General features: G+C 50.8%; 8 protein-coding genes across 8 annotated transcripts; 4 read left to right on the top strand and 4 right to left on the bottom strand.

Annotated features, from left to right (window-relative positions):
- Nucleotides 1-121: 121 nt before the first annotated feature.
- N7459_001933 (uncharacterized protein) lies at nucleotides 122-2,004 on the top strand (the record flags this gene model as incomplete). Its single annotated transcript, XM_056941118.1, has 2 exons — nucleotides 122-405; nucleotides 504-2,004. The coding sequence occupies 2 exons, from the start codon at nucleotides 122-124 to the stop codon at nucleotides 2,002-2,004; spliced, it is 1,785 nt and encodes a 594-aa protein (XP_056802973.1).
- A 66-nt stretch (nucleotides 2,005-2,070) lies between these two features.
- N7459_001932 (uncharacterized protein) lies at nucleotides 2,071-3,846 on the bottom strand (the record flags this gene model as incomplete). The annotated part of the gene is made up of 1 exon (XM_056941117.1): nucleotides 2,071-3,846. One exon carries the CDS (start codon nucleotides 3,844-3,846, stop codon nucleotides 2,071-2,073), a length of 1,776 nt encoding a protein of 591 aa, XP_056802972.1.
- Nucleotides 3,847-6,970: 3,124 nt separating this feature from the next.
- On the top strand, nucleotides 6,971-8,022 carry N7459_001931 (RTA1 domain-containing protein; the record flags this gene model as incomplete). Its single annotated transcript, XM_056941116.1, has 2 exons — nucleotides 6,971-7,172; nucleotides 7,229-8,022. The coding sequence occupies 2 exons, from the start codon at nucleotides 6,971-6,973 to the stop codon at nucleotides 8,020-8,022; spliced, it is 996 nt and encodes a 331-aa protein (XP_056802971.1).
- Nucleotides 8,023-9,055: 1,033 nt separating this feature from the next.
- On the top strand, nucleotides 9,056-9,310 carry N7459_001930 (uncharacterized protein; the record flags this gene model as incomplete). Its single annotated transcript, XM_056941115.1, has 1 exon — nucleotides 9,056-9,310. One exon carries the CDS (start codon nucleotides 9,056-9,058, stop codon nucleotides 9,308-9,310), a length of 255 nt encoding a protein of 84 aa, XP_056802970.1.
- A 1,698-nt stretch (nucleotides 9,311-11,008) lies between these two features.
- N7459_001929 (60S ribosomal protein uL24) lies at nucleotides 11,009-11,612 on the top strand (the record flags this gene model as incomplete). The annotated part of the gene is made up of 3 exons (XM_056941114.1): nucleotides 11,009-11,027; nucleotides 11,087-11,199; nucleotides 11,340-11,612. The coding sequence occupies 3 exons, from the start codon at nucleotides 11,009-11,011 to the stop codon at nucleotides 11,610-11,612; spliced, it is 405 nt and encodes a 134-aa protein (XP_056802969.1).
- A 1,327-nt stretch (nucleotides 11,613-12,939) lies between these two features.
- On the bottom strand, nucleotides 12,940-14,432 carry N7459_001928 (uncharacterized protein; the record flags this gene model as incomplete). The annotated part of the gene is made up of 5 exons (XM_056941113.1): nucleotides 12,940-13,449; nucleotides 13,503-13,589; nucleotides 13,642-13,927; nucleotides 13,994-14,104; nucleotides 14,167-14,432. The coding sequence occupies 5 exons, from the start codon at nucleotides 14,430-14,432 to the stop codon at nucleotides 12,940-12,942; spliced, it is 1,260 nt and encodes a 419-aa protein (XP_056802968.1).
- A 1,154-nt stretch (nucleotides 14,433-15,586) lies between these two features.
- N7459_001927 (alpha/beta hydrolase) lies at nucleotides 15,587-16,424 on the bottom strand (the record flags this gene model as incomplete). The annotated part of the gene is made up of 2 exons (XM_056941112.1): nucleotides 15,587-15,925; nucleotides 16,011-16,424. The coding sequence occupies 2 exons, from the start codon at nucleotides 16,422-16,424 to the stop codon at nucleotides 15,587-15,589; spliced, it is 753 nt and encodes a 250-aa protein (XP_056802967.1).
- Nucleotides 16,425-16,736: 312 nt separating this feature from the next.
- On the bottom strand, nucleotides 16,737-17,715 carry N7459_001926 (SDR family oxidoreductase; the record flags this gene model as incomplete). The annotated part of the gene is made up of 3 exons (XM_056941111.1): nucleotides 16,737-16,766; nucleotides 16,863-17,215; nucleotides 17,286-17,715. 3 exons carry the CDS (start codon nucleotides 17,713-17,715, stop codon nucleotides 16,737-16,739), a joined length of 813 nt encoding a protein of 270 aa, XP_056802966.1.
- Nucleotides 17,716-18,139: the final 424 nt, after the last annotated feature.

The raw sequence follows: 18,139 nt of genomic DNA, 5'->3' as shown, positions 1-18,139 counted from the left end.
TGCAGTGAATCCACATTTTGATGATAGAACCATTTTTCCCACTGCTGTCCATATCAGGTCTGGGCAGTTCCTGCGTAGATAATCTCAATCCTACTCCGGTCTCGATCACCTTCCATGGACCATGGTCATCTGGCCAAGCTGGTTTTGGGGGCCAAAGTTTCGGTCGCCTCGGGCTTCTCCTTCTCCCTCCGCTATACACTCTTTCCCTTGCACGCGCCTTGTGCAACTCACGCCTGTCTCGGTGGTGGCTTTGCCACTCAAAGATGGAGTTCTGGCTGTAAAGACTCCCTCGCGATTGGGCGTTCCGTATTCTCGAGTCCTGGCGAAGTACGACCATGAGCACACCAGCTTCCGGCCCCATCACCAGACGCCGCAGGACATGCGGACCAAGGTCGAGGAATGGCTGTATTACCTGCAAGTACGATCCTCCTATGGTTTTCAGCTTTGAAATCCCCCTTGTATAATCTTCTCCCTTGCGCATCGTTGCTAACTCGCCATCGCAGAATCCGCCATGCTAAATGCGGAGAGGAGAAGCCCGAGTGTAGGGAATGTGTGCGCTCCGGCCACAAGTGCGACGGCTACACGAATGCCTCTCAAAAGGAACTGCAACATCAGATGAACGACGCTGCATCCCGGATCTGGAATTCGGGTCCTGGAGGCAATTCAGTGCTGATGCCGGGTACCCGACAGGAGCGCCAATACGTCCACTTGTTCTGCACGCACGCCACGAAGGCCCTGTCGGGCTTCTTCACCTCTGAATTCTGGACCCGGTTTCTTCCCCAGTTAAGTCAACGGGAACCGACCATTCGACATGCTGTCGTGGCAGTGGGTGTCATGTACGAGCAACAGTTGCAGGGAAGACTGCTCCCCACGTCACCCCAAGAGGACGTGTCGGACGCCTTTGTCCTTCAGCAATACAACAGAGCTATAAAAAACTTGCTTCACCAGATTTCTGCACCTCAGGAATCGGCTGTGGACTTGACCCTCATCGCCTGTCTTCTATTCGCCTGTGTCGAAATGCTAAGGCAGAACAACGTGCGCACAATGGATCACGTTCAGGCTGGCTTACAGATTCTTCGTAGGCGCCTACAAAATGGAAGAAACGATGCTATAACCCGCCTCGACCGAGAACTCGTTCACATTTTCCGCCGACTGAATCTGCAAATCGCGTTCTTCGGTCGTCCCTTGGTGACGATGAACATTGCGACCGAGAAATCGACCTTGCTCCCTCCGGGGCAAAAGCTCACGTTTGAGAATATTGATCAGGCCCGAGAGTGTCTCACAAGCACGCTGAATCGCGGGATGATTTTAATCCAGCAAGTGGGCTTCGAGAGGGTCATTCCACCAGCGAAGGTATACATGCAACGATTGGAGCAACAAAACGCGTTCCTCGATGAGCTTGATACATGGCACACTGCCTTCAAGGCGTTAAGACACAAATCAGCCAAAGGCGCAGGCATCTCGGACCCGCGGGCGCCACTGATTCTACTGGTCCAATACCACGCCGCGTTGATCTGGGTGACCAATTGCCTCGTTCGAGAAGAGACCGCGTACGACGCGTTCTTCACCAATTTCGAGGTCCTCGTCACGTCCGCAGAGGAGCTTGTTCGTCTCAGCAGGGCAGCTCAGCTCAGCTCCGTCGAGGAAGGCTTCACCCTGGACGCGGAGTTAATCCCTCCACTCTACTGGACCGCGTTTCGGTGTCGCCATCCGCTTCTGCGCCGGCGCGCCATCCAGGTGATAATCGACTACCCGTCGAAAGAAGGGATGTGGGGCAAGCGATTAAACATCTGTGCCGCGCAGACTGTCATGGAATTCGAAGAAGCGCCTTATTCTTTCTTGCCTGTCGAGGATCGGCTCCCTCAGGAACATCACCGAATCTACGAAGCGCTCCTCAGTCCCGAGAAAGAATTCTATGAGAACCCCTGTCTGATGCTTTTCATGCTCAAACCGCATGGCGTGGATGCCGAGTGGGTGAATCATCAGACCGAAGTGCATTGGTAGATCGCGAAGATAAAGATTAATGAAATGTACTCGTCGGGGTTCGTTCATTCGCTTTCATTCAATGAATTAACCCTGTAGAGCGTTGCCAATTGGGAAGCGGGTCATTTGGTTGACATATTGCTCAGCCCCTATACCAACAGCTTCCATGGCGACCCGAGATTGAAGTTTTTCGTAGTAGTATATCGAAACCAAATACCCTGCGCTGCCCGCAAGATTCCCTCCTAAGTCATCTTGAGCAATGGACTGAATCGTAAGATCATTGTTGGTCGTCTTTGAGACTCTAGGGGAACGGATAAAGCTTGCGTCAGACTGTCCGTCATTGGGAAAAATATGAAGATCCTTGGTCATCTCTTTCACTGCTGGAAGAAAAGCATCCGCGAAAGCGACATTCCTAATCCGATTCTCTCCCTGCGCTTTTCGGTCATCAGTCGGCGCCAGAAAGATAATATCCTGAAGAACGGCATTTCTGTCCGTGAACTGTTCCATGGCCCACTTCAGGTTCTCGTCAACTGGGTGCTGAGTGTATCCCTCGATCTCTTCCCCCAGGTACAAGGAGCGAAATAACATAATTTCGGGAGATTGAGCTGGATAGTCCAGCGTATAAAGTGATTGCAGCCCGAAGCTTACAATGCTTTTGCCCGGAATCATCAGCATCCAGTATCCCACATTCGTAAGGACTTGGATCACAATTCCATTGGAAGAACCAAGATTGTTCTTATAACCTTGAAGTGATTGCCCCGACCCATGATCCCAGAGAACTAGTTTAGCAAGTGGCACGTAGATTGATTCCGGAGTGAATATCTCTGCCCTCGCCCAAAGCCCTTGAAGTTGGTGCTTGAATCCTGGGTCTGTATCGATGGCCATCGGACCTGGATCCGAAGTCGCACACTCATTGGCAGGACCTTCAATGAATGCCCCCAGCGTTGATCCGTAAAACGCAACGGTTCTCCATCCAGGCTCGCCGGCTTCAGGACTCTCGTCGGCGTAGAAGATGGCTACCGCAAATCGATGAAAATCGGAGTCGGACGTATCTTGGTCACGCCTCCAGGATAGCGGAGTGTATTTGACATTTTGCTGGTTCCATTTGTCTTTGACGAGGTCCATAATCGAGTTCACCGTGGCAGTGATCACTGTCGAATGAACCGGAGCATCGGAATGCCTGGGACTTGTATGTTCCACCATCTCTTCAACGACCAGCAGTTCAAGCAGCCTTCCTCCCGCGTTCACGACTTGCAGCACGAATTCGTCCAGGTTTCGAGGACGCGCGGGGGGGCGTGCATCTTTGGTGGATTTAGGAAAGACAATCCCAAGAAGTGAACTCGCGACGTAATCTTTGAGCTTCCTACCGGCCATTAACCTCTGGGGCGATAATTTTCTTTCTGTCCCTGGATTATAGATACGAAGAGCATAGTCGTAGCTCATCGTCAACACCCAGTGAGCATTCGACGCAATCATGCAGAAGATGATATGCTGCCCGTTGATATTGTTGAAAATAAAGGCGTGGTCTTGCGTAGTGTCACTTGTGTCCGTCAAGATACTCATGTCGAGGCCGGCATCCGACGGCTGGATGATCTCCTGGTTGGGGAGTAGCGAAATGATATCCTTTTGTACGTCGACGGTAGCAGCGGCTGTTTCTTGACTGGTGGGGGCGGGAATGTACTCAGGAAGCTGCTGAAGCTGCTGGTCATTGGTTCCATGGTACTGGCTCAGATGAAGTAGAATCTCGTTTGTAACATCCTCTTCATAGCCCGCCCGTGGGCGGAGTATATGACCAGAGCAAAGGAAGAATAGGTGGAGCGCGAGCAGGAGGACACCAAGGCATCTTGATCGCGTGGAGGCCATCTGGCTTACTCGGTTAGAAGATGGAGTGAGAACAAGCCAGGCATCTCCATACCAAGATTCTAGCAAGAAGAAATAGGAGCTCCCAGATCGATGCTGAAAGCTCGGAATCAGTCGAGGAGGAGACCAAGTCTTCAAGTACTGTCGAGGATGGCATCGGGCGCCCAAGATGTAGTTTCAGCCTATACATACCACTACCCGATCTATCATGGGCTAAGCGCGATATAGTAAGAAGGGAGACGCGAGCCAGCTTGTGGGGGCCGACCCCCCGGGGATCCTATTCCTTTCAGACCGAAAAAGGGATCTCGTTCGTAGTTGATTATAATTCAGGGGTGTCCATTGGACTCCTTCAAACAACCTCCGGATACTCTACTACCAAGGTTGGATCTTGCAGTCAAGGATACTAGGTGTCACGACAAAGACTGTATGTCGATGGCGATAGACGTCGTGGTACCTCTAGAGTGCACAAGGGAATATGAACACCAAGTTCATCGCGCACCGCCAGCCGTCCAAAAAGAGATCGATCCAATGAGTGCTTGCTTCCATCAAGCTCGCCCTCCACCTGGGCAGGAAACTCGTCACGCGGTCCAACAATGTTAAGCTCTCTAATCGACCAAAGACGAAGGCACTTATCGCGTTCCCATATATACCTCACGTTCCAGAGGGCGTGGCAGGAGTGAGCAAGTCAAGAAAAATAGCAAGCTATGGGGCTGTAAACCTGAAAACTCACCGCAGATTCGCGCAATCAATACGCACTACATCCTCCACGCCTCACTCACATTTATGTAAACCAACCAGCACTTTATTCCTACACAGCGAAATGGCACGACATTACGAAACGTGGTCTTCCTTGCCTGGTTACCGTGAATGATAACTATAAGACTGACGAGGGCCTGAATCTGGTCCTGGGATACGCCTGTCTCCCTTTCGCAGGTGTCTGGTTTCCTACGCGCCTGCGGTAGAGCTGATTCTATTTCTGCACCCGAATCATCAATATCGCTCTGCTGAATCCAATCTGCTCGATGCCTTGTTATAGATGGTGCAAGCAGGAGATATCAGTAATCGTCCGACGAATTGCAGCAAACCCCCACAACTGCACCAGCCCACTTTGGCGGTCTGCGATATTAGTCTGCAACCTTAAAACAATACCATAGAAGAAATGTACAAGTATTAAGGAGCCATAGTCTTAGCCAATTCTTAGTATTGCTGTGATCCAGAAGTCGCTAGTCTATAACCGCAATATTTTCCATGTTGCGAACTGCTAGACCCCTGGTCTTGCGAGCTACCTAGTCCATCTGGACTACCTGGCTCTAGATTGCCCGGTCGCCGCTTTACATAACTCTTGAAGTAGCAAGAACCAAGTAATAACAGTATTCCGCGAGCCGACAGGTCTTCAGTATGTAACCTATATAGAATATCCTAGACTACCCGAAACCAGGAAGATATGAAAGAGAGAAAACTCTGACACCTAGTCTAGATAGACTTCCCTATTTAACGCCGAATACTTATTTTCCTTTCCTACGTCGATAATACTTCGCTATCTCCGGTCCTATATGCTATTCTTCAATAGCAGTAGGGTCCCATTGGCCCGAACTGGATATATATCAGCATAGGAGGAAATACGATATTTGTGTTAAGACTAGGCATTGGCCCCCTAGTCTAACGTTGTGCGCTACTTATATCGGTCCCGGGCATGCTAGAACGCTATGTTCTAGCATATTTGGTCTTTTGGCTTGTTTGGTTAGTGCGCCCGGGCACGTGGCGTAACAATATGAAGCGGGGAAGCATTAGGATAGAACTATAGATCTTTTCTGTTTTATACCTATCAGAAGGGCGACCTTAAGTCTCTTCTCTAAGGATCCGTCTATTGAATTCACCATATCATCTTATTCCTTGCCTGGTCCAACCATCTATAACAAAAACTTATCTACATCTACTAGGTAGATGTCCAATATAGATTGCTTGACTACAAGATTTAGTTTAGTTAACTTAAAATTTAGTAGGTCCTAAAAATAAATTCGGGGTTCAGAAAATAGCCGAATATTCAAGCGATGGAGGGAAAACGGAGTTGCGCAGCTCGGCGACTTTGCCGTAGAACTACGGAAAGTGGGGGGCTCTTGGGTGGCATCGACCAAGGCAGCACTATTGATTGAGTCTTTCAGCGGACATATTTGCTGTTCAAAATATCCGCTGGAGATGAGATTTTATAGGGGAGAAGGATTCTGATTATGCGATGATAAAGTTCTAAGGGTTGCCATAGACTCGGCGCTACGCTCGAGAACCTTGTGTGACTGGGGCATTTCGGAGATTATCGGCCTAGTTCTGGGGCGAACATGAAACACGAGGCTGGAAATGAGGCTCCATGATCAATCCAGTAGCATCTAGATGCTGTCCATGAACAAGCGCAGCGCCAAGCACCGAGCCTCCACACATAAGCTTACCGCCACGAGATGCCAAGCTTTATCACCGACCCGATGCATCGCAAAGCCGCCCCCACGTCGAATCCTTACGAGAAGACCAATCAGACACCGAGGCGTCATTGCCAAGTCCATCCTTAAAATCCCCACCTTGATGAGGCTGAGTTTTATTTAGGCTGACTGCAAGACGGCCATTCCCTCCGATAAACTGGCTATTACGAGCCGGCCAACCAGAGGCCGAGGTGGATTGGCAGGTTCCAGCTATAAATTATTATAGGAGCGGGAGGGCGCAGATCTTCGCCGTAATTATCGCCGATGGACCACTCGCAACGTCTGCGGATGTCGAATGGAGTTGGATCGTCCTCTAAGGGGCCAGCGCCATCTTTTTAGAGTGCTCAACCTAACCACGACGATCGAGGGAGGCCCCATTCTAGGCGTGACCAGCGAAGTAGGCGTCCTCAGTCAGTTCTGTCTGCTAATGATGTGCTTACCCCTTTCGGTTTGGTTTGCGTGTTGGGGCGGTTTCCAATTTTGGACCGATGTTGGTATAGATTGGTATTTATACTCCGACGAGCTCAACGTCTCGAGGAGCATCTCTTCCATTATCTCGGCTGTGATTCATATCTTCTCATCTCTTCCTATTCTCCATTCCATTGACCGAGTTGGCCGATCTGATTATTTTATACCTGCATTTGACTCCGTCTTTCAAAATGTCGACTTCTCCCGATGACAGTCTCTACGTTGGCTGCAAGGCCTACCAGGAAGCCTATTCGACTTCCTATGGTTATATCCCCTCAGAGGCAGCGGGCATTGCATTCTGCGTGCTCTTCGGCCTATCAATGACTGCACACACCGTTCAATTCTGCTGGAAGCGAACATGGTGGTGCTGTCTTTTCAGTATCGGATGTTTGGGTATGAGATATGCATCAACGCATCAATAGCAAGTGATCAAGCTGACATGATACCAGGGGAGTTGATTGGCTGGGCCGGCCGGACCTGGTCTGCTGAGTGTCCCTACAACTCGAATGCGTTCATGATCCAGATCTCTACCTTGATCATCGGTGCGTACAAGCCCATCCAAATCCACGCTCCGTGGTCCATTGCTAACCTGAGACCTCGCACTACAGCACCCGTCTTCTTCACAGGCGGAATCTACGTCCTTCTCGGCCGCTTCATCCAGCTCTTCGGCCGCGAATGTTCCATGCTCACACCCAAGCTCTACGTCTGGATCTTCTGCACCTGCGACGTCGTCTCTCTCATTGTGCAAGCCGTTGGCGGCGGCATGGCCTCCTCCGAGTCCAACGATACGAACGGCGACACCGCGGTCGGCACCAACATCATGGTAGCCGGTGTCGTGATCCAGCTCATCTCGATCTCCGTCTTCGTCTTCTTCGCCGTCGACTTCGCTCGCCGCTCCGCTCGCCTGGGATACCTGCAGCCAGCCTTGAAGGGCCCCATTGGCACTCTTATGGGGACCATGGTGTTGTCCGTGGTGTGCATCTACATCCGAAGCATCTACCGTACGATCGAGTTGGCGCAGGGCTGGACCGGGTATCTCATCACCCACGAGTCGTACTTCATTGGTCTTGATGGCGTGATGATGGTGATCGCGGTTGGCGTCTTCAATATCTGCCACCCTGGCTGGTTGTTGCCGTCGGAGTTGGGTATTGGCCTGCCCAAGTATCAGAAGACGATGGAGCTGAGCAACTCCAACGAGGGATTGAATCAAGAGACTCAGTACACCGGTTTCGGAAACCGCTAGGAAGGAAGGAAACTGTTTTTTTCTCATTCAAGGGAGGCTTTTGCATGACTTGATCATTTTCCTGGGGCGGAGTTTGGGCTCGACTTGATTGGGGTATATACACTCGTTTGGGTCTTTGTGCATTTACATTGTTTTTGAGCAACCTTTTTACGACTCCTGTTTTTCAATGTTAATGGATGAATACATCATGCTATACTGCAAAAGAGTCGACTCTAGGTCATAGAAGCGTTACCGTAGGGGGACGAGCGAATGGTTGCTCGTTCCAGCTATCGTGGCCATGACCCCATCAGACATCGGAGATAATTCATTCTCTGTGACTACCTAGGTAGTGTGTAAGGGAGTGAAAACCTAGTAGGAGATCGACTTAAGCCATATGGACACTCTGAGAAAGACTCGATGGTGATGTCGATACGGTCGATACGGTCGATGGGCCATCTGACTTTTTGCCGATAATCACTCGGCCATTTGTTCTCCATTGCATTCCGATTCTCCAGTGTCAACCACGGGGGTTCTGATAGGTCTGATATGTAGGTCTGACCGATGGACAATGTCCAATGAAATCGGTGAGCCCCGAGAGGGGTTCCGGGGAAACTAACGCTTAGCGGTGCAAGACAGTTCTCCACCCTGCAGCGGCAATCACAGTCACAGCAGCCCTATAGGGCTGAAGCTTAGCCTTGTCCCCAGCACCTGCTCGTGCGGGTACCAAAGACCCATGTCTCTGGGCTGTTCATGCACTCATTGGAGGGTTATATATGGCTGCAGGATGGTGATACAGACAGCATCACACCGACCGTCGGTGATCCTGAACTAGCCTCACCAACCAAACCCAGAGTATAAGCGCCCACGATGTCCAAGATTGCATCGACGGATACCCCTTGGGGTTGTCTAGTCGTCCGGGAATGATTATAAGATGCCCGGACTCGCTCCCTTGGAGAGACCTCCCCATCCCGCATCGGCAATCCCATAGCATCAGACGCTCCGTTCTGCCATTCCCACTGTCTTTCGACCCAAATCCCATCGATTCCTCCTCACAATGGGCCTCCTCAAGTTACTGCTCAAAGTTATCATCGTCCCCATCGTCATCGTCGTCGTCCTGACCATCGTCATCGTCATGGCGATCAAGATGCGCCGCGAACGCAAACAACAAGAGCGCGAACTCCAGCAGAATGCCTTTCAACCACCACCTATAACGCAATGGGCCTATCCCGATCCTGTGCAAAAGCCGGCGCCAGTGGTCTATCCCGTCGTGACCCCGGGACAGATGGAACAGGGCATTGGCCGATCGTGACGATGCAAGGGTATCAGACCCTTTTCCTGCCACCGGTCTTGTTGCTGTTGCTGATCACTTCAGTCAGATTAAACCTTCGATGATTTTTGCAGGTGTGATAATGTTTAACGATGGGCTGTTCTGTATCATTTGGGGTACTGTAGCTGTTCGACAATTGGACCACGCGTCGAGTCTCGACCTGTGTCCACCGTCTTTTGTCAGGGGTACTGCGAACCCCCATGTCTCTCTTTGTATCTATTCTCCATGGTGGCCGGTCTCCATCCGAATTGAGCGTTCGAATTGATTTTCTCACGAGTCCCGCCAGGGCAGAATCCTGCTGCCTGCTGCGCTAGCCACACGCACGTCTACGCGTCTCGAAAACGCTGCTTTCCGCTGGCGCAGTGCTCAGGGGCAGTGGTGGTCTGGAAGGCGCTTTCTGTGACACCGATCTTCGGGCCATGTAGGCAGCAATATAAACCTCTGGGCATTTCTGGCAGGTGTCCGGGGGATGTGATTGGAGTGTGCGAGGTGCCGCTGCGTTGTTCCACCGCGTGCCGTAGGGCTGAAGGAACTAGTGGCGATCAGGCTTAGTTCGGCTCGGAGTGGCACTAAACGGGCCGGGGTGGTAGCGACGAATCACTTGCTGTAGGCCTGTTCAGTGTGGTTCTTGCAGTTGGTCAGCATTCGAATTTGAGTGGTCGATGCCTGGGTATTTCATTAAAACGCTAGACTGCTGTGGATGATCTCGGCATACCGAGGGTTGTGGAATTGTCAATGAATATATATTTGGGAACCAGGTTCCACAGAAGCCGTCGAGCAGAGCTGGATATCCGATAGAGGGTTTTGCCCTCGTAGTGTTGAATTTGCAAGAGCTCACAGCTTTTCAATATCAAGTTTGTTGACTAAAGGGCGCTGTCGCTTTCCTGGGGAGTGCTGGCTAACCGCTGAGTCGATATCGCCGGCAGACCCTGTGGACCTTTATTCTCGATGAACGGGAACAGTTCTCTTTGGGCTAGGAACCTCGCGTGTGCAGTAGTCATGAGATGTTGATATTGGACTTGGTTGCAGTAGACCGTGCGGTATGATCATGTACTGAATATAAAATTGATCGTGAGCTTCACGTATAGTTAGTGATGGTGTATCAGCGAGCAATCGAGTGCGGAGACGATGCTGAGTACGGCGGGGAACATGGAAATCGGAGGAAACCGATGAATGCACGCAGGAACTAGAGAATCAGGCATAAATTAAAGAGCGAGGTACTAGGAAGGACAAGAGAGGGAGAGAGGCTGCAGACAGAGACTACACCGAGCGCAATGTGACTGCCTAGTAACACAGGCATCCACAACCAGTTCGGCCTCGGCAGAAAGATGCGAGACAGCTTTGTGCAACACACGGATATCAGCACAGTTCAAAGCAATTTTCTCGGTTCAGCATATACTAGATCGACGAAGGAGTAATCTCGAGCAGACATGATTCTCTCGATTCCAGGCATCACGAGATGTCTGCCTCAGGCATCGCAGAGCCACCCAAAGAGGCAAGATGGCCCAGCCATTCCAGCCAATCACAGGCCACCTGGCAGCCCTAACCCAGGCGGCAGATCAGGTGACCACACAACCCACATCGAATATTCGGCCTCGCCAAAAGAGTCCTTCTCCCGCGACCACCGACAACCCGTGCAGTTGAGCCCTTTCACGACACCCTCAAGGACGCTCCATCAAAATGACTGTTCGCAACCACGGTGCGCCTTTTCGCTCTTCGCCATTCCCCGTCGTCCAAGACTAATGCATCCATCTCCAGGCATCGCCTCCTCGCGGAGCAAGTCCCGCAAGGCTCACTTCTCTGCTCCCTCCAGCGAGCGTCGTGTGCGCATGTCCGCTCCCCTCTCCGGCGAGCTCAAGAAGAAGTACAACGTACGTCGTCCACCCGCCGAATTGATGTTGTGATCGAGGCCAGGCCGAGTCGGATTGTTCGAAGATGAAAAAAATGGCCGAGACAAGAGCACCACTTGGATTGAAGGAAGGCAATTCTAACCACGCCATCACCCGTACAGGTTCGCGCCGTTCCCCTCCGTGTCAACGATACCGTCACCATTGCCCGTGGCTCGCAAAAAGGCCGCGAGGGCCGCATCACCTCCGTCTACCGTCTGAAGTACGTCGTTCACGTTGAGCGTGTGGTCCGCGAGAAGACCAACGGCCAGAGCGTCCCCATCGGTCTGTCGCCCTCCAACCTGGTCATCACCAACCTGCACATCGATAAGGACCGTGAGGCGCTCCTCGCGCGCATCGCCAAGGGTCGTGAGGCCGTCCAGAGCAAGTCGGCTTAAGGGATCTCTTCCGTGTGGGGGGTCAAGGTTCATATTGCAATGGTGGTTTAAACTGGCGCGGGTGTTTTGATGGACTCTTAAAAAGGGAGGCCCAACCTACCATTCTCAGGATCAATGTTTCCGAAACCAGGTGCATTGCGATGAATGCCAAATGAAAAATATCCATTTTTTTCTTCCATCTGGAGCGTTTCTTCTGCGGGGAGTGGTGTTCTTCCCATTCCTTGCAATGGTTATTGCAATGACCATTCCCAGTACCGCTCGTATCCAAGGGAGGATTCTGGCGCCTTGCTTCATGGAGCGGTCGGATCTACGAAAAGTGTCACCTGCGGCAAGCTTGGAGCATACGGCGATTTGTGTTCGGACGCTAGATCGGAGTTCTCCCTACGACATACTATCCCTCGCGAAATGGGCCCCAGCTCGCTACGACAGTCCCCATGCAACCTATACCCAAGGCGTAGTTGTAAACCCGCAATATCTGCGCAGACTGACGAGACTCGAAATGGGCATGTCGCCTCCAGACGGGAATTTAGAAAGCAGTTTCCATGGATCTATAGGAGGGGAAATAACCGTCCGGACATTATGCACCAACGGTAGTAGTGCACACGACAGTCGAATCTACGGGCATAGATCAGGGGAATGTACGGATTCCAATGAATTGAAGCCGCAGCTTATGCAAGAAGTTTACCATGGTGACTGAAGCCTGTCCAGGTGCTCTTCATGGGAGATTTTATTCGAAACTATCACTTTCGTGCTGAAGTATAGAATCCTTCTGATAAAGATATCTGGACCACCAGGTTGCCATTTCTCAGATACCTACACAACGACATGAATTACATGAATTGATTCCCCGTCCAATGCTATTGAATACATATGTTCAAGAGACCAGGATCACTGCATAGTATACCCAGTCTGGCGACAGACCGCGGCGCTCGGGAGTGGAAATTGCCTAGGCAAGGAGCGTGTTACGTGAAAACTTCGGATTCTCGAAACTCCACAAATCCTTGACGGAGGGGTCTAATGGGTGAAATCAGCATGAGAATTGAACTATAAGCATGAAATAGCAACATGAGAATTTGAATAGGCCCCTGAATCTGGCAATTTAGGTGGGCCCCGATCTCAGAACAAACACAGGAAACCCGCTCTTCACCCCGGTGCTGTGTCATTTTCAAAGAACCCGCGCCAGCACAATTGGCCTTTCTGGTAAGTCTCTTGCGAGGTTCCAGTATGGCATAGCGTGTTGTGCACGTCTTCAGTCTCCCGCATCCCGAGTCATATGTATAGCCTGCCGGATAGGACCGTAAGCTGTATCAAGCATTCTATCCTCCTCCTAAAGTAATGGTGGTGGTTTTGCATTGTGTAGCAAATCCACAATGGTTGGCATAGACTGGAGTCCACTCTTTGCAGAGTAAACATACAGACTATTCTCAACCGGCGCAACACCCGGAGTCCGTGGAGTTCCATCCCACGGAGCAGTCCCCGTATACAATTTGTATCGGAGCCATGGTCCATTGAGCCTAGGGATCTTCTCGGTTACCACGCTGCCCCTTCTCACTATACACTCTACTCGGTCCCACGTTGACATTTCCTGTCCAGAGGTATCCATAAGGTTGACCTCGATGAGGATGTTTTTCTCAGTCAGGTCCTGTCCATCGTAGCCATAAACTGTCACCATGCCACACAATGGAGGATCCAGTTTGGTTTTGGTGTGTATGAAGTGCAGGTTTTTGAGAAGATCTAGATCTTCTTGGTATATGGTCATCACACTAGAGCCCGTGTCATCTTGGAAGGGGAATTCACAATAATTGGTTGAGCCCGGAATGCGGAGAGCGAAGGACATCTAGAAAAGCAGTCAGACTCGGCGATTGAATATAGGGCAGAGGATCAAAGTACCACGACACCGAAGTCGGTCGCATCAGGCTTCATGCGGCCAACTTGCGATTGGACCACCATTTGTTTAACGGGCCCAGGTCCTTGAAGCTACATATCTCGTCAATTCTCACCCAACAGGAATATCGTCAATAGTACGCACCCCTTCCACCCAGAAAGACTCGGTCCCGCCGTATTTCTTGTTGATCACCATAAACTCCTCCGAGTCAAAGGGACGCGGTTCCGAGATCCTTTCTCCCTTCGACCAGTACGTTACAAGGCCGGTGTTCCAATCCAAGCTTCCATCTTCATATGCCGCCTTGATTGCGGTTGCATTCACAAGCTGCCCATCTTCGTCTTCCTGTTGGAGATCTCCGATGATGCGGCCCAAGACCTTCAGGCGGCTGACAACAGCTTGGCTGCGCCCCCCTGAGTTCTTCATCATTTCGCTAGAAGTGGCTTCTATCAGTCGGGGTCACCAGAGGCCGAGACACTATTCCGTGGGAACACCTTACTCATGCGTGGCTTTCTCAGTCTCGATCTGCTTCTTCTTCCACTCGAAGATTGCAGGCATGATCTCTTCTTGAATCCGTTCATCGCACCTGGCAAGCTGGGCATCGTAGTCACTGTGTCCCCGGGGTTAACTCAGAGCAAGCATGACTATAGTTGTGACTATGCCAATACTCACAGCGGATCGAGGTCTGGCTCCTCCGTATTCCACCCTGAGGGTACATCATTCATATGGGTGATGGGTTTGTTCTTGTTGGTCACCCATACTTGCTTGGGGCGTCGGTTCACTGCCGGAATGGTAATTTTACCCACATAGGAGACATCCAGATCCAACTCCTCGAATGTCGGCGGTTTTGGACTGGGAGCTCTGGATGCTTTTTTCTTGCCTGAATACGGCCCGAATCTCTTGTTTTTACCCTTACCCTTGCTTCGTTTGGGTGCCATGCTGAGCAGATCTAGGGAAAATGGGCTGATCGAGAGGTCGTTCTAGAAAAAAAAATAAGAATATCTTGTCGCCGGAAATTGGACAGAAACCTTGTTCCCGTAGAAAGAGGGCTGGGCTCGGACTAAAAGTCTTGCTCGCGAGGATGACAAGACAAAGAAATCCAGGAATCGGGTACCTCGGAAACCAACAGAAAGTTCCAGTATGCCGCTCATCGCTGAAAACAAAGAATCGCTAGGCGGACTCTTGGAGGGATCGGTGGTCCCAAATATTTCCCACGATGGGGTCAAAGGTTTTTGGGGTGGGCTGATATGGCGTCGAGGGAAAGCTCAAATAGTGGATTTCGATGCGCGCGAAGAGGATTTGAAAATCAATCGTAATCGAGAATTTCCGAGCGAGAGAATGCGCAAGCCATTTTCACGATTGGGAGGACAGTCATCCAAGGCATCTGCCATCAATACCAGTCCTGAAGATAAGGAGACTCGGGGAAACTCATTGGGCGTGAGAACTAAAAGCTTTAGACTGAAAACTATGGTATCGGTGATGTAGGCCGAGGGGAGTTGTAGGAACAATGAAAACTCGCTGAGGACATCTCTCAGGAACCGAGATGCCTTCCCAAACTACTGGCTATTCTTCTTCCTAATTTCGAGCCCCTTTATTATCCTTGGGTCCATCAAAAACGGTATTACGGTCGGTCGGTCCTCGGGATTCTATTGCAGGACCAGGCGTAGCCACCGTAGAAAGCCTTATACTTCCTCGCCTTGATGGTGAAGAAAAAGATGATTGTGGTGAGAGAAATGAGGTCTGCGCTGAACTGAGGGCCAGGGCAGAAAGCAGAGAAACTAGGTGCACTGGAAGGGGAGAGAGAAAAAGAGGTCTACAGACTCAGACTATCTACACCATGTCTGTGGGCTGCCTTACGACTAAGGTGTCCGTTATTAGCCAACAAAAGAAGGCAACCCGGCTAGGAGTAGGGAGTATAAGAGTGTGCTCGGTCGGGGGAATATCAGAATGATACCTACATAATCTTGCCCTTTGCGTAAATTGTTAGAACTCATGTTTTCTACAGGTTCTGTTTATCCAAGCGAAGCATAATGCAACAGAGTCAGAAAGGTAAAAAGTATCGAAGGGCTTTGCATTAAGAATATCTCAAAGATCAAACAGCAGTTGCCCTAGTCGCAACATCGTGAATCACTTCAGCTACAGCTTGTGGCTGGCTCAACATGGCAAAATGCCCTGCGTCAATAGAGTACGTGCGAACGACCGCTTGTCCGGGAATAGTAGCAATCTTCTGCTGCGCAGCAAGTGGGAAACCTGCATCCCGAGTACTGAAGATATAGTTGCTAGGCACATCGCGATAAGCCGCATAGGTCAAGGGAGTCCGCATGGCTTCTGGGGCATGGGGCACGATGGCGGCCAGGTACTTCGAAGCAGTTTCATCGTCAAGATCGTTGTAAAACTTGTCTCTAGGGTTTTGGGGATACATCATGTCGCTCTGTAAGACGTGTTAACGCTGTGCTATCGGCATATTTCTTTCCCGGAGCCCAATAGATACAAGATACGTAGCTATTATAACTCACCTCCAATTTCATGAAACGATCCAATCCACCAGGCAAGAATGACTGGACACTCGCTCCCACAGGAACCAAGAAAGCCGATTGGTATATAAGACCGACGACGCCGCCCCTTCTTCCTTGCGCAGCCTGGTCTTTGCGTGCGAAGCCCTTGACACTCTCAGTGCCTGGGACTCCGGCGTATGAGTGCATCACAATAACAATCTCCTTGCCCTGGGCGACGAAGTCATTGAGATACTTTTTTTGAATGTGCTCCGCGTCGTCATAGGCGGTTGTCGACGCTGGCCCGCCAGCAGAAGGCAACGTAATGGTCTCTGCCTGGTATCCTTGCGCTCGAAGTATGTTTGCCACAGGCGCGAAAGTCTCTCCTTGGTGCCAGGCACCTGGAATGAGCAGAATGGTAGGTTTGTCGGATGTCATGGAGGGCAGCAGCAGGGGCAACTAGAGGGAGAACAATTCCGAAGACCGAGGGATTTTTAATTTCCATCGCTGCCCACGAGAAGACCCAGAATATATAGACGTCCTTTTCCATTCAAGGTGGCTATAGAGTTTGAACGACTTTTAGTCTCGCGCCCGAGGCCCACTTGGCCGAGCAGACTCCCATTTCTAGTTAGCTGTCGGTTGCGATGGGGCCAAATCACGGAAGATATAGCATTTCCATTGCATCAAGTTGCGAGTATAGGTCCCTTTCGATAATTTATTTGCGCAAAAAATTATTCACAACCACTGATATTATCTGCCACCAAAGAAGAGGGGCAAAGCCTATAGGAGAGTTGCGAGCCCAGTAGTTTTTAAGAGAATGGTGTCCTACCAATGTCAGTCTGGTGGTAGCCACTTTCAGAAATAGCGATGACTTACCAGAATCCAAGAAGGCATAAAAAGCGATACCACGCGAGTCATCGAGGCTGATGCGCCTCGCCACACCTTCCCGGTGCCTGCTCCATGAAGCACATCGTGAACCACTTTCTCCGCAAATTCCTCGCTCTTCATTCGCTTCACACCGTCAGTCCCGGAAGCTAGCATGGCTATTTTTGCCTGTGCCTTTGAGTATGGCAGTGATGGTTGTAAGATAGGCACCGAGCCGTTTTTCATGATATTTGTGTCGATCGCGCCGGTGATCACAGTCAAGACCTGGATTCCCAGAGGAAGCATTTCCAAGCGCAAGGTTTCGCCGAACATGGTGAGTGCAGCTTTCGACGCGTTGTAAACACCTGCTCAAGCCCCATTGTGTCAGTCACATTGATATGACCATCAACAGTAATTAATGAAGAGCAGACAGACTCATGAAGGGTGTGTGGAGGTAACCGCTGATTGATGAGATGTTGACTATTGTTCCCTTCGCCGCCATCAAGCACGGGGCAAAGGCTTGGATCAGATCAAACACAGCCCAGAAATTGACGCCAAATATTCTCTGGGCATCTTGTCGGTTCATTTCCAGGCAGGGCACAACACACTGTTGTCCGGAGTTGTTGACCAACACATCCAACTTGCCACCCGTCGCGTCTTGGACAGCCTTGACGACCGAGTGAATATCAAATGGTGAAGTCACATCCAGCTGCAGTAGCCGGATATTTGGAATTTTCTGCAAATCAGCCATCTTGGAAATTGATCTTGCCGTGGCAAAGACCAAGAAACCTTTCTTCTGGAATTCGCGCGCGAGGGCAGACCCAATTCCGCCCTCGCTACAACCGGTGATCAAAACAGATTTCATTGGATTAAAGGATGAGAAACTTGATCAGAATGATTCCCTCGGCAGGCTGCTGAGCTGCTTTATAGCCTCACATGGGGGAATCACGGCCAGAAAGGAGGCAAGATATAGAAACGGAGCTAACCCGCTTTCTCCCTAGCGGGTAAGCGAGGCACATGAGGCTATTCCCGATGCGGCTCAGTCGTATCACGCCTCGTTCGATCTCCCAGATCTCACCTTCCGCAACGTCCCGTTTACCACCGACAAGTTGGAATGGAGCTGCTCGAATGTAATTCAGTACTCAGGCCAGCTGTATGTTACCGTGACTGAAATCGATTCATCCACTCCCAGGTTTCAAGGCTGACCACCCAAGACTCATCCAGCTGATGACTGGAAAGGCATCGGCGATTCCCGCGAGAGACGCCGGCGGCAGAACAGGCTGAACCAG

Source organism: Penicillium hispanicum (assembly GCF_028827665.1).
Source record: "Penicillium hispanicum strain IBT 35686 chromosome Unknown utg000002l_segment0_segment0, whole genome shotgun sequence".
In the NCBI taxonomy this organism is placed as follows: Eukaryota; Fungi; Ascomycota; class Eurotiomycetes; order Eurotiales; family Aspergillaceae; genus Penicillium; species Penicillium hispanicum.
This window is presented reverse-complemented; position numbering and strand designations above follow the sequence as displayed.